Here is a 15777-nt window from a genome sequence, read left to right on the forward strand (position 1 = left end):
CTCAAGACTTTCTATGTCTCCCTTTCCCATACCTATGTCCTGCCATGGTTTTCTTTTTTGTTGTTGTTGTTCATGTTTTTAATTCTCCAATAAAAATGAAAGAGGGAGAGAATAAATAAGACAAGAGACAAATTATATATTCAGGAAGTCAATGAAATTCCTGTAACAGTAGTTAAATTTATGATTATTCAAAAGTAAAGAAAATATATAGTAACTACTAACATATCCAGTAAATACTGTGTGATAACATTCATCTTAACCTATTAAGTAACACTGTGTAAGAAGTTACATATAATTGATTTCCTAGTGTTAAAACAGTCCCCAAATTTAGTCTTTATATGTTTCCAAATTAAATAACTATTTTGTTTTCATTTGATTGAAAGAAAAAATAAAAAAAATCTGATGGAATACATTTCTCCAGCCTCCAACAGTTCTGGAAATTATGTATTTCTAAATGTTATATTTCATATCTGGGTGAGAAGACATGAGGTTTTACTCATTATCTTCTACCTTTCTCCTGCATTAGGTCTCGTACCTTTATGGAAAATTGTCAGGGATATTTTTAATAGCAGTTTCTTAAATGCAGTATCCCAGTCCATAATCTTTATCCTTCTGTGAGTATTACTGTAGGAAGTTTTTGATAATAATAGTCCTAAGAAAAGGGCGGGTTTTCTATTCTGAGCAATGTCTCAGGTTAAAAATACTTGAACAGTTTCGAAAAAAGTCAGAAAACAATTAAATGAAACAGTTAAGACAGAAGGAGGAAAAACAAAAGGTACCTCCCATCCTTAGATAAAGGCTAGACTATTTCCACGAAAGATGAAAATGAAGTGGTAAGAGCACTATTCCCACAGAACTCTTTGTGCTGCTCAACAGCTATCAGTTTTTCCAATACAATTCTGCTACACCTACTACTGTAGAACAAGAGCAGTGGTTTGTCTTTCCAAAGTCACTGAATGCATCATTAGCATATGGCCTAACAGAAAAACTGATATAAAGCCATTACGATTACCTAGCGCAACTTGAATAAAATTTTGCCACCTGAAAGACAGTATTTCACAGATGTGAGAGTCTGGGTATTTCCTTGTACAAGTTTCATTCACTACTTGTGAAAAAACTCTCAGTAACCAACAAGAAAGAACAAAACTGTTAGATGAAAGGTGGAGAGCATTTGTTTTTTCTAAGGTACTGAAATGCAATATGTGAGTTCAGCTTTGGAAACTATACCTTGATTTCAAGAATCCATGGCTTGAATAAATCAGTCTTCTCAACTTCTAGCGGTTCAAGCAAAGGTTCCCACACGCCAAACATCTCGTTAAAATAATGTACCTATCAAAATCCAGAAAGCAGTTAGGAATTTACATAAAACTTAAATTAAAAATTCTGATTTACAAGTATATTAATTATTTTGGTAATCTAAAATATTCATAATCAGATTGCACTTTCAGCTGCCATCATAAGATGAAACAAACACATTAGAAAAATAAAGGAGGCAGTAAAGTCTCTACTGTAAAGTCCCCGGTCCAAAAAAATGGTAAAAATTGCGCCACTTAAAATATAATTTTGCCTTAAACAGTAGGCACTGGAATTCAAAAGCACTATAAATAAGGAAGAATCTACCTACAACAATCACTGAATTTTATGTCCCTAATTTCCAAATATGAGTCAGTTTGGGTGTTTTATGAACAATACTTGAACTACTTTGTATTTTATAGAAACAACACATGATATATTCTATTGCAATTTTAATTTAAGATTATTAGAGAGTTTTAGCCCGTTGCCATTCCAACATTTAATACTGATGCAACAGGCTCTGATGCAAGTTCTTTAGGAACTTGCAAAGAGCGTAAATGTGAGGCTGCATAACACCAATTACTGTGCCATTAATTATCATTACATCTGAGGCATTAGATTTTCATTTTAATTTAACTATCTTAACACCTCATTCCGATCGTGCTCCCACAACACATACCTGTAGGAGTTTAGTCATCAAATATGAGGGTTATTTTTCTTTTCTTGTCTAAATAACGTGTATATAACATTTAGACAGTGGGATTTAGCATCCCGAAAAACTCTGGTTTCTTTATGTAGGATTCCTCACCTCTAGCTCAAGATGAGAATGCAGGTTGATTAGAGTACTCCAGTTCTTGACTTCTCCAGCAAATGAGGACTTGGCTAAAAGCATTGGTACTGTTCTGTGCCCAACTCCAGCTTCAAGTGTTAGAAAAACAGATTCTATATTAATTTTCAATGACTCTCCTGTAGGAACCAGTTCAGTGGTTGGATTTTTATCTTCATTTTCATTTGTCTCTTCAAGAAACCACATTTTCAGATTTTTTATATCTTTCTTATTCCACAAGTCAGGAGGAATTTGACTAATCTCTTCTTCTGTTGTTTCTGCAGTTTGATAAAGGGCTGACGTAATAGTAATTACTGTGTTTATGATTATTGGTGAAACCTACAAATAAGAAATTGGAATAACTGGAAATGAGAATCTAGTACAGAAACAGCTACTTTCAGACACAAAAGTATAATGAGTATGTTACAATAACAAAACACTTGAGTTTTCTACAGGGCTCTCTTGTTTGAAAATAATTCCCTTCCACAAGCTATAGTTCGATCTTTTCAGATTTTCAGCCCCTACCTTATTTCCAGATGGAAGCTTTCTAAACTACATCATTCAATGATCTATCTATCTGAGCACTTCAAAACTTATCTCTGCACACCATGCCATTTCATAAAACACAGATTTCAAAGCCAAAGCATAGTGACAGAGTTGTTCATTTTCAATTTTATTTGTTTTGACATGCTTAAACAGGTAGGTGGCCTAATGAAGAACAGGAACAATTCCCCACTTCAGTCATTCCTGAAGCAATTTCATAGCCTGCTGAGTGCGAAGTAGAAAACTAAAAACACAATAGATGTCTACTTACTTCTATTGTTAGAGATTTAATCGTTAGATCAGCTGTCTGTGGATTAGTACCCGATCGTTTCATTTCAAAGAAGAAGTCACAAGGCTGCAATACCTACACAATAAAGTAAAAACACATGTCATATAGAGAAAAAACTATTTTTAAAAACTTACTTTGAAATCATACACATAACAAGTACTGAAGAAAACTTACCATTATTTCGTTCTTCAAAATTAAGAGAAACCTGAACACTAAAAACATGTTGAAAGAAAAAAGTATCCAGAATTATCATTAAAGATTGAAATGTCAGCTACAGTAAAACACATTACACTTCAGTAACTCCACTTTTTAGGTAAAGTCTGCAGATGCCTTCAATGCACTGCACCACCATGCCTCTGACTTCTGAGAACCAGTTTTTCAGTTGCAACACAGCAACAACACAGTTACAGTTTTCCTGAATAACAATGTAACTGTTGGAATCACAACCACTCTGTTCCAACTTTGTTTGGCAGTCAGTCCCTGAACGTTTTAACTTGACGAAGTTTACCAAATCAGAGGTATGCTATAAACAAAATCAGTGCTATGCTATTAACAGAGCACTCAGATGTAATTAGACTCTACTGACACTGTTCAGATATGAAAATTTGCTCTCCAATCCCTATCTAGGATAGTAAGTCTTTCAAAAACTATAATTTCAAACCATATTGATTTTGCAATCTTTTCTGACATCTCTCTCCATGTCTGCATCAGATGCTGGAGGCATAGATATACCCTGAATCAGTCTGACCACACTTTCCCCAAATGAATTTGATCTAACAGAAGCTTTTGTCCACAATATTATTTTATACTATACTGCTCAAATTACCTTTTTTTCTTACTCTTTATTATATTCAGGAATGAAAAATAACATATTCCTCTTTAGACCAACACACTTGTGATAAATACACAAAAAACCCCTCATCATTGGTGCTATTTTTAATCTGGAGGTTAGTTTCCCTACTTGGCGTCTGGACAGGGCACTTGTGGATATGGTTTAGGGGTGACTATGGTAGTGCTGGGTTGACAGCTGGACTAAATGATACTGAAGGTCTCTTTAAGTTTTGATAATTTTGTCATCAAAAGGATGAATTCATGTAACCCAATTACTTTACCAGACTAAAATTAGATTGTTTAGAAAACCTGGCTTCAGAGGTTTGCTTACACACGTTTTAAAAAGGAGCAGTTATGCTGCTACCTGCAGGTAAAATCTATTTTTTTTTTTTTGACTTTTCTCAAGAACTTTCTGAATCTTTCAAGGAAGGTACTGTTTTAAGCACTAAAACCAGTGTCCTATGAAGTTTTTTTTCCCTATCTATAGCACAAGCATCCTGTCAGATTCAGGCCTTTTTCCCTGTTCCTACAGTCTGAGATAAGAGATTCCCTCAGAAGATATTCCTGTAAACTTGGGAACAAGGGAAAACTTGGTGTGAAGCCTTTCAACAGCTTTCTACAAAGAAAGTCACATTTATACCATGTTTGTCAACTACAAGAACGGATGTCGAACATCTTTGTATTGTGTTGGGGCTATCAGTGCCAAGTGCATCACTTTCTAAATGACTAGGTTAACATTTTAGTGCAATTAAAGATTGTGTACACCCAAGGAGTAAACTGAGCTGCTATGATTCTACCTGAAATTGAGATGAAGGGGAAGCCCCAGTCCTTTCTGCTTATAGCTTTGATCTTTCCTACACCACTCTGTAAGTAAGCAGGCATTAACAGAGATGTGAAAACATTTGCTCTTCAAAATTCATCTGTGGTCTGAGGACATGTGTAACTGTTGGATATTTAAATTTTTTCTCTGATGCTAAAATATCATCACAGAGTTAACTGAGGTACAGTCTGCTGTAGAGGCAGAAAAGCTGAAAGAAGCTCCAGGAGTCAATGCACTTCCACCTGGCCAGTAACTAGCAAGTCTGATTTTCTTGCCAAAATATAAACAGGCAGCATTAATATAACAGATCTGTGGACCTTAACATAAGGAATAAAGGAATCGATGCACAACATACAGTAAGTAAACTATTTCATAATATGCACTTCCCATTTTTCTGTGACACTGTTATTCTCTTACATAGTTATTTAATACAAAGTTTTAGACTGATAGCATTCCAAATTTACTATACTGCATTTGAAATAGCATACACTTAAAAAATTCTATTTATTTGGGTTACGTGGGATATGAAAGATAATTAACATTTTACTCCTTGGGATTCTTCATTGTACCTTGTCATACAAAGCAAACCCCAATGCCATAGATCAAGATGATGCTTTAGGCATATCAGATAAAAGAGAATAAAATCAACAAAATGTTCACCACCAAATTTTACTCATATATCTGTAGTATACATTTTAATGAAGAACATTCCAAAAATACTTGTATTTTAGTAGTGTAACTTACACAGCACCTTTTAAATACACACAAACTCACTGTAGTGAGCAAACTCACCGTAGTAATGTTCCCTTTCCTTTCTTCTGGAAGAAATGGGCATGCTTTCATCTGTATCTCTTTAACAGCAGCTGTCATGTTGTACCTCTCAGGGCTATTTTTAATGAACATCTCACACTGTGTTGTAACCACCAACGCAGGAGCATCACCTCTTGTTAAATCAGCCACAAACACAATCTCCGGGTTTTTAACAACAATGTTCATTTCCATCGTAGATACAGGCTGCACAGGTGCTTCAGAAATATAAATTACATTGGTTTGATTGTTCAAAGATTACATTTCAATTATTTGCTTGTTGTGACTTAATTATTAATATTAATTTATAATTATTATACTTAATAATATTAATTACAGTAGTTATTTAATTCTTGTAACTTACAGGGGAGGCCTAAACTATTTAGGGGTAAGATCTAGCATATTTGTAGCAAATTTGTAGATCCCTGCAACTGACTTATTTCTTTCTAGGCTCTTCATTGCAGGCACAAAACCATTTAATATCTAATTACTCTTGGGTACAACAAAAGATTCCACAAAGCTTCTCTGTCAAAATGAAAAGGGTAACAGTATCACCACTGTTACTATCTCTGACATTAACAAATTTATCAGCTTCACTCCATACCTACATCTGCCAACTCTGATAAGACTGATGCTGGGCACATTTTCTGCTCTCTGGAGTAGCAAACCCACATTTTTCCACAGGACAATAATGCAGCATTTACTGATGCTTAATGTAACCACTTGCAATAAAAATATACTTTCATATAAGACTTCCTTATCTGTTCGGACTTTGATCATCAGCAAATAATCATAACAGGTCTGGCTGAGAAGAACACAACTACAGTATTTAGGGCACAGGAAAACACCACCAAAAAAGCAGGGACTTGCTTTGGTACACCTGAGGAGAAAAAAAAGAGTATTTCCTGCTCGAATGGACCAGTTTTTGATGTCAGGTACTCAATCTAAAAATCTGTTTTCTGATGTAGGAAGAAATGCACATCAGTGGACAAAAGAAATGACAACATTTCTAGGCAGCAATATCAGGCAGGCTGATTCCATGTGTAAGTGCAACACGCTTCATTATTCTTTCCATTTTATTTTAAACATACATTTTTATGTATCTTCTTTGTCTAGTAAGACAAGACTTCACTTGGAAACAAAGACTAAAGGTCATGAATCTATTTCCATGATGCAAAAAAGCAACATCAATGGTTAGAAGAAGCTGTTCTATACACATAAACATAGGAAATAGCATAAAAGGAGAATTATATTTTTTATATAGTATTACAATTACAACCAAAATTAAGCTGATATTTAAATACAAATTTTAAACTATTTCCAGTATATACTGGTATATACCTTGGTCCTTTAAAGGTAATGACTGTTTGAGATTTCTCTGTGCAGCAGCACTCTCTGCATTAGCCTTTAGGAATATATCTGCTACAGTAATTAGAAACTCCATGCTTGCACAAAGGTATATCTCTTGAGCAATAACATCAAGAATAGTGCCATCTCTCCCCTGTTTGTAGTTTATATCCACCATAACTTTCTTTTCAAATCCATGTTTCATTTCCAGCATTCTGAAAGACAATTAAGGAGGCATTTAATGTAACAATAAAGAGCCAGCAACAAATACTGAAAAACACTCAAGATTCTCATCCCAGCTGCAATCCATTAACAAGACTGAATTTAAAAAGTAATACTATTGATTTTAAAACACGACCAATAAAAACACTAACACAAATTTTATATAACTTTAAAACTAACTGGAATCCCATACACTGGCAACTAAGGGTGTTCATAATTTTAACAAGTCAAACGAACATAATTCCTCATTTACATATCAGAAGTACTACACTTTACTGAAGTTTGTTACTATTCATGAAACATCATCTCAGTCTTACTTAGCATTTCATTAAAGTGGAAAGTGGAATTGTTTTCTATGTGCATTTATTAGATTAATATTTAAAGTTCAGTTTATTTAATTTTTTGTATCTAGCATTTATATCGGTCTCTCATAAAGATATGTGGAACAAAAGGCAAGTAAGACACATAAATCCACAGTAACATGTACTTTAAGAACCCCTACACTAAAACAATTGTGGTTTTAACAGAATACTAATAAAATTGAAACATTTCTAATAAACAGTAAATTATGTAAAATTATAGACCTTGGTGTAGCCTTCTGGATTGATGGTCTTTTATCATCTAATGTACAGTTCGCCAGTTTGACTGAAGCATTCATTGAACCATCTGATAACATTTTCAGAGCAGCTGACATCAGAATTAATTTAAACTCTGCAAGCTTCAAAAGGTCATCTCTCTGATCCAAACTGTTAACCTGTTAAATCAAACATGTAGATTTGGTTACAGGTAGCAAAAATAATATATAGGTGCTATATACACAGTTTTATTCTAACTGATAATATTTTCAATCATAATAAATTAAATAAACCCACTACTAATTAAAAAGACAACCCCAATCAACAACATACAAGAGAAAACTTTCAAAGAGCAAAGCTTTACCCTTCTACCATCTTTCTAAAGCAACCTGCCATTAGTGAGAGACCTAAGTTTACAATTAATTACAAACTTCTAGTCAGAAATCTGGTGACAAGTTTTCTAAGTTTAAATCAAGATGAATATAAATGCATTCCTATTGACAAATTTAAGGATCTTTCTCCACAATTTTGTGTACACATCTCTACATATGACTAATGAATATGTTTCATTCCTCTGCATTTTTTCCAAGCTGTATTTTAAATTAATATAAATTTTCATTAGATTTTTAGTCAGGTGACAGAAGATGCCACACATTATGTGCTACCACTGGTTATTCTATTTCCTGTAATATCGGCCAAACAATTCAGCTAAAATAGCTCTTCCATCATTTCCATCACATTTGTTATTATTGCTAGAACACACTTTCTCTGTCATAAATTAAGCTACTCTTGTTCAGCATTTCCAGGACTCTAGGCAACATGAAAGCTGCTGATTTCTCTTTGTAACCAAAATTATACTTACCTGTTTTGAATTTGGACTATACAACACTAAAGTCAGAGAGTCAAATCTGAAGTCCAGTTTTAGTGTTGTTTTTGTTTTCATAGGTGAATGCAATTCCACCACAGCTGATGTCACAACAGTTACACCTTCCACAAATGAGAAAAATGGTTAGTATTAAGAAAATTACCTGACTGCAAATAAGGAAAAAACCAAAACATCCTCACTTATGACCATAAAGACAGCAACTTCCCTTTTTCTCCACAGGTAAATCCATCTACACTTAGCATGTATGCATCATGCTTTATGTAACTACTTTTGACAAAATCACACAATGTTTGAGAATATAAAACACTCTGCTTACATATTCTAGATGCAGCTTTTACCATCTTCAAAACTTAAATGTACAATTTCCCCTTAATGTTACACAGTACTGTGTGCAAGACTCTTACAAAGAATACAAATTTACTTTAATCCTCATTTGTTTATCTGCCACATTTTTGCTGGTTTTTGCATTTAATAAAGGAATGCAGCAAAAGATCGTTTTCTTAACTTTACTTGCTTTTGTTTTTAGTAGGTCCTGAACAGTCGATGGGCAATAACATGTATTGTTTAGGAACAACTTTCAGGGGTGTCATCATTACAACAGACAAACAGATCTAAATCTGAACAGCAACAAAACCAGCATACACAGGAAAGAGAACTTTCCAAACTTGGGATGTTACCAAATGTAGTCGACAGACCTTTAAGTGCTGCCTTGCATTATGGCCAGGAAACAAGACAGTCCTTACATTACATGTCATGCTCAAAAACTCACTACAGTGGTCCAGTTGTTCCTATTCATTATCATTACCATCGGATATAGCTTAAACCACAATGTCAAGATAAGAGATGCACTGGCAGTCAACTGACTGCCTCAGCCAATGAGGCACCTAGCGACAGCAGCAACAACAGCAGCAGTGCCTACAACTGCAGGGCAAATTACCTCAGAGAGCCTGGCAGGGGGTTCCCAGAGTCAGGGAAACCTAAGAGAGGGGAGAGACCTGGCAGGGACTAGAAGCTCTCATAAGTGAGGCCAATATCGTGAGGGCCTTGCCAGAGCAACTGAGGGAGATTTAAAGACTCTAGGGAGCATGAGCAACTTGGAGCACAGTGAAAAAGTGGGCAAACAGGACACGGCACATCAGAAGGATGTAACACAGCACTTGCTGCAGCAGTTCATGTAGGAGGGCACAGTGACCATCTCAGCTCTGGAGGAGAGCTCACCTGGTGCTTTACATCTACCCCATGAGAACAGACACAACAGTCATCTCCATAAAGCCAAAAGCCATTGCTTGTAGGAGCACAGCAACCCAGACCGAGCTTCCTCAGAAGCATGCAGCTGTCCAGGGCTGTGGCTGCAGGGAGTGTTTGAGCTTGACATTAGCACCAGAAGACAGAAGGGACCAGGTGGATGACCTGCTGAGCACGGTGGCTGAGCTTAAAGATGAAGTAGAGAGGCTGAAGAGTATCAGGGGGTGTGACAGAAAAACAGACTGGTGAAAATTCCTGAGAGAAATGCAGGAGATGGAAGCTCAGCACAAGTCAGAGGAACTCCAACACTTGTCATCAGAAGGAGGGGATCTAAAAGACAAGGGGGAAGTGGAAACAGGTCCCTGTTGGGGGCAGCAGGAGAGTCACCTCCCTTGCTTTCACAGGTAACCTTAGGAAACAAGTAGGAGGATCCAGAACTTGAGGGTGAAGCAACTGATAGTGAAGGTGAAGGTCTACTTTCACTACCTGGAGGGTCGCCCAGAGAAAGTCAGTCAACCAAATGCATCACAATTTCAGGTTAAAAAGAGAGAAAGAAGAGTAATTGTTACAGGTGACTCTCTTCTGAGGGCCCTGCATGCCAGCTGGACCCATCCCACAGGGAAGTCTGCTGCCTCCCTGGGGCTCAGGTAAGAGATACTACTACGAGATGGGATCTGGAGCACAAGTTGAGTTCTCTTCTGTCCTGTCAAGAAAATCATGCAGACGAACACCTTGGTAACACAATTCTGTGTTACCATCAGAATTTTGGTTTTGCTCATCATGGGTAATTTTGTAAAACACTGAGCGTGCTGGCAACAAGCACAGTCGTCCTGTCTCAAAGGAGAAAAAGGATTTTAGCTCAGAAGTTAGCAGGGCTTGTTGAGAGAGCTTTAAACTAGATTTGAAGGGGAACGGGGACAGGGCCAGGCTTGACAGAGATAAGGTGCGGGAAGGGCAGAACTACAGTGATCACCCAAGCAGCAAAATAAGGCTTAAGAGGGAATATATTCAGCGAGTACAAGCATCCAAAGATGCAACTACAAGACAAGACTATGGGGCATCCCTTTGCACAAATACTTCTATAAAGTGCCTGTACACCAATGCACACAGTATGGAGAACAAACAGGAGAAACAAGAAATGTGTGTGCAGTCAAAGGACTTTGGCATAATTGCAATTACAAAGATGTGGTGGGATAGCTCACAGGACTGGAATATTGTCATGAAGGGCTATATTCTGTTTAGGAGAAACATTCTATGTGAGGATACACCTGGAATGTGTCAAGCTCTGTCTTGCAATGGATGATGAGCAAGTCAAAAGCTTATGGGTCAGGATAAAAGGGCAGACCAGTAGGGGTGACACTGATGCCATGAAGATTTTTTGCCTTTTCTTTTATACCCCTGTTATACCTTTTATACAACTTCTGTATTCTTAGTGCTTTTTCCCTACATTCTTGGACTTACTTGTCAAGCTAAGAGTCTAAACATTTTAGAAGCTTCGTAGCTAGGGATCAGTGTGCCCCAGACCCCAAGGTCCTCTCCAGAACACATTCTGTAAACTAAGATAGAACCATCCAGGGGAAGGCTCCTTGGGGAGGGGGGCTCACTCGAGCCTCTCATTGGGGAATCTTTGATAGATATGCTAATTAGTAAAACCTATAATGTTATACTAGATCTTTTGGGGCATACTGGGCGGGGTGCATTTCAATGCATATGACCTGGACGTGTGCACCTAAGGATCCTTAAAATAAATACCAAGGTAAAATCCCTTTTCCCCTTCTAATCATGTATGACTCTTGATTTTAAGACCAGGAAAAGGCATCAACACTTGTGGGTGTTTGTTACAGGCCATCCGAGCAGGAGAAGGAAGTGGATGAGGCCTTTGACAGGTAGCACAAAGCAGCCTCAGAGTCACAGACACTGGTTCTTGTGGGGAACTTTAACTACCCTGACATCTGCTGCAGAACCAGCACTGTGAAACACAAACAGCCCAGAGGTTCCTGAAAAGCACTGATCACAGCTTCCTGTCATGAACAGTGGAGGATCCCACAAGGAATGTTGTGCTGCCTGACTTCACACTAACAAACAAGGAAGGCCTTGCGGGGGATGTGAGGGTTGGGGCAGCCTTGGCTGGGTAGTGACCGTGAGATTGTGGAGCTCTGTATTGGGCGAGAAGTGAACAGTGCAGGAAGTAAGATTGTAACCATGGACTTAAGGAGAGAGAACTTTAGCCACTTCAGGGAATTTTCTTGCAAGAATCCCATGCGAACAGGCCCTGCAGGGAAGAGGAGTTGACATTCAAGGATCACTTCCTCCAGGCTCAAGAACTAGCATCCCACTGCAGGCCAGCGAGCAAGAAATCAGGCAAAGGGGCAAGAGATCTCCATGGATGAATAAAGAGCTTCTGCCACTATTCACACATAAGGAGGAAATGCGCAGGAGATGTAAGTGGGGTGAAGCTACTTGGAATGTGTATAGAAAGGTTGTCAGGGTAAGTTGAGACAATGAAGCCCAAGGCCCATCAGGAGTTATTTCTGGCCAAGGATGTCAAGGACAACAAGAAGGCCCTCTTCAATAACAAAAGTAAAACTAAGGATAACATGGGACCACTGCTAAATGGAGGGGGGTGTTACGATCCAGTTTAAACCCAGAAAAGCAAAGCAAGCTAAGTCTCTGAGCATAAACTGGAAAGAACTTAGAAGGTTCAAAATATTCTCAGAAATGAGATTAAAACTGAATGAGGTTAGATGTTGTTTCCAAAAAATTGATGTGTTTTATTTAATAGTAAAAGAGGCAAAGAGAAGGGAAACGAAAACAAAGAGAGAAAGAAAAAGAAGTGTGCGTGGGGGGTGGGGCAACAGGGAGAGGTGACAGGGGTTAGATGGAAGCAGATCACCCATCCGAGGGTCTCAGTGACATCTCGTTGCTCCCCTCCATCCGCTCTGCTGGTGCTGAGGGTCCCCCGTCGCCGCCGTGGCCACACCGCTACACGCTGCCACACGCCATGTCACACTGCCACACGCCACCACACGCCGCCACACGCCAAAGAGTGCAGAATTCCGTGGATTCATATACACTCTGGGCCAGGTGCCAACGCCCACGTGCCTCCCTTGCAGGGGCCAGCTTGACAGTGTGCCTTGCAACACTGAGGGTCTGTTGCATCATCTCTGGGGCTCTGGTGCTCAGTCTGGGGACCCTTTTGAGGGGGGCCCCTGTGATGGGCCATGTCACCCCCTCCTGCTGTGGATAAGCTCCCCCCCGCCCCCAGTGAGGACCCCTCAGCCGGGCTCCTCTGCACAGGGGAGGATGGGCAGTCACTGCACCTCTGACCAGAGGCTTTTCCAAGATACCCAAAGCCTCTCCTCCCTCCCCCCCTTGGTGCAAGGGTCTGTTGAGCCTGGCAGCTGATAGCCCTGGGGCTGTGGTCCTCATCTTGGAGGTGTTAAGCCTGTGCTCAGTGAATGTCCCCAGCCCTGAGTTGTTACTTTATCTTATCCTCATCAGCGAGCAGTGTCAGGCCTCAGCCGGGGCCCCATTCAGGGTGTGGTAGTGTTCTCTTCAGCTTTTGTAATACAGTTTTAAAAGTCCTTTAAGAAAATGTTTAAGTCATAAAATATAATATTTCAGTCTCTAACAGGGGGACACTGGTAACAGAGGAAGCAGAGGCATTACTGAATGTCTTCTTTCCATCAGTTTTCACTGACAAGACCAGCCCTCAGGAATCTCTGACCCAGGAGGCCAGAGTAAAGGAATGTTGGAAGGAAGCCTTTCCCTTGGTCAAGAAGGATTGCGTTAGAGAACACCTATGCAATCCTGACATCCACAAGACCATGGGCCCTGATGGGATACATTTATGAGTGCTGAGAGAGCTGACTGCACACAATCATCTTTGAAAGGCTGTGGCAGTTAGGAGTGATGCCTGAGGACTGGAAGGAACTAAATGTCATCCCAGTCTTCAAAAACGGCATGAAACAAGGAACTACCAGCAAGTCAGCCTCACTTCAGTCCCTGCAAACATGATGGAGGGCCTCACTCTGGCAGCCATCTCTTCCATCCCCATGGAAGACAGGAGTAGTCAGCATGGATTCACCTAGGGGGAATCATGCTTGACCAACCTGAATGCCTTCTACAATGAAATAACTACCTGGATGCATGAGGTAAGAGCACTGGATATTGTCTACCTTGACTCGAACAAGGCTTTCAGTAATGCCTCTCACAACATCCTTACAGGCAAACTCAGCAAGCGTTGCCTGGATCAGTGGACAGTGAGGTGGACAGGGCAGAAAGTTATGGACATGAAGTTCCAAATAGAACTTCTTTACTGTGCAGATGACCACACATTGGAACAGATTGCCCAGAGAGGTTGTGAAGTCTCCCTCACTGGAAATTTTCAAGAACTGTTTGCATACAATCCTGTGCCATGTGCTCTGGGATGACCCTGCTTCAGCAGGGAGGTTGGACTAGACATCCCCCTGTGGTCTCTTCCAACATGACCCGTTCTGTGATTCTGTGAGATCCTCTAGACTGATCCAGCCCCCTGACTATTACCCACTTCTGTTTGTACAGGTTGGCAATGATGAGGTTGAGGAAAAAAGTCCTACGACAGTTAGAAAGGACTTCAGGATGACTGGTTGAAGGCACAGGAACATAAGGTGGTGTTTTCCTTGACCCCATCAGTAGCAGGGAAGAATGCTGAAATGAACAGGAGGACCCACCTGATGAACACGTTGCTTAAAGGCTGGTGACATCAGTGGAATTCTGTCTTTTTTTGACCAAGGACGAGTTGATACAATACCAGGACTGCTGGGGACAGATGAGATTCATCTGTCGTGAAGGGAGAAAAAGTATTCTTGCCCATGTTAGCAGGGCTGATTAAAAGGGCTTTAAACCAGACTTAGTTTAGATGGGATTAAGACCAGGCTCACTGAAGATGGGCCTAGGGGTGGGATGCCAGGGTTAGGGGTAAAATCAGTAGCCCAGCTGAAGTGCATCTACACCAATGCACACAGTATGGGTAACAAACAGGAGGAGCTGGAGGCCACTGTGCAGCAGGAAAGCAATGACGGAAATGTGGTGGGATGACCAGAGTGCTGCACTGGATGGCTACAAGCCCTTCAGAAGGGACAGACAAGGAAGGAGAGGTGGTGAGGTGGCTCTGTACATTAGGAAGTGTTTTGACTGTACAGAGCTCAAGGATAGTGATGAGAAGGTTGAGTGCCTATGGGTGACAATGAGGGGGAAAGCCAAAAAGGCAGGTATCCTGGTGGGAGTCTGATATAGACCACCCAACCAGGATGAGGAGGTGGATGAAGTATTCTATGATCAGCTGGCTGATGTTTCATGATTGTCGTGAAATCATGGGAAATTTTAACCTGCCAGATGTCTGCTGGAAATTTTAACCTGCCAGATGTCTGCTGGAAATTCAACACAGTGGAGAGGAGGCAGTCTAGGAGATTCCTGGAGTGTGTGAAGGTAACTTCCCAACACAGCTGGGAAGTGAGCCTACAGGGGAGCTGCCCTGCTGGATCTGCTGCTTACAAACAGAGAAGGGCTGGTGGGAGACACTGTGGTCAGAGCCATCTTGAGCACAGAGACCATGACACAAGAATTTTCAATAGTCAGGGGTGTCAACAAAACCTTGGACTTCCAAAGTGCAGACTTTGTCCTGTTCAGGACACTGGTTCAGACAGTGCATTGGCAATAAAGCCCTTAAAACCAAAGGGGTCCAAGAAGTCTAGATGTACCTTAAGAAGGAAATCTTATAGGCACAGATCAGACTGTCTCTATGTGCTGGCTTGGCTGAATATGGAGGAACTCAGGGGTAAAAATCAGAGTTTATGACCTTTGAAAGAAGGAGCAGGCAACTGGAAGAAGAGAACAAGGATGTTGTTGAGTCATGTAGAGAGAAAATTAGCAAGGTTAAAATTCACCTAGAACTCAATCTGGTCACTGCTGTGAAGGAAAATAAAAAGTGTTTTTACAAATACATTAACAGCAAAGAGCAGGCAAAGGAAAAATCTCCACCCTTTATTGGATGCGGATGCCACCAAGGATGAGGAAAAGGCTGAGATACTTCAACCCTTCTTCACCTCAGTC

General features: G+C 39.9%; 1 protein-coding gene across 6 annotated transcripts in view; it reads right to left on the bottom strand.

Annotated features, from left to right (window-relative positions):
- Positions 1 to 15777, bottom strand: part of VPS13A (vacuolar protein sorting 13 homolog A) — a 108389-nt gene that overhangs the window by 42923 nt on the left and 49689 nt on the right. For all 6 annotated transcript variants that reach the window (XR_006016896.1, XM_042033136.1, XM_042033135.1 and 3 more), the window contains 7 exons: positions 8416 to 8540; positions 7563 to 7732; positions 6751 to 6971; positions 5395 to 5627; positions 2934 to 3026; positions 2102 to 2458; positions 1228 to 1329 (listed from right to left, as the gene is read on the bottom strand). Coding sequence is in view for 5 of the 6 variants with exons in the window: in XM_042033136.1 (XP_041889070.1) it covers positions 1228 to 1329; positions 2102 to 2458; positions 2934 to 3026; positions 5395 to 5627; positions 6751 to 6971; positions 7563 to 7732; positions 8416 to 8540 (1301 nt within the window). In the remaining variant the exon portion in view is untranslated. The remainder of the gene's footprint in view (positions 1 to 1227; positions 1330 to 2101; positions 2459 to 2933; positions 3027 to 5394; positions 5628 to 6750; positions 6972 to 7562; positions 7733 to 8415; positions 8541 to 15777) is intronic.

This window comes from Corvus kubaryi, unplaced genomic scaffold, assembly GCF_017639235.1.
Source record: "Corvus kubaryi isolate FWS band 111438036 unplaced genomic scaffold, C.kubaryi_AGA036_p1.0 37357, whole genome shotgun sequence".
In the NCBI taxonomy this organism is placed as follows: Eukaryota; Metazoa; Chordata; class Aves; order Passeriformes; family Corvidae; genus Corvus; species Corvus kubaryi.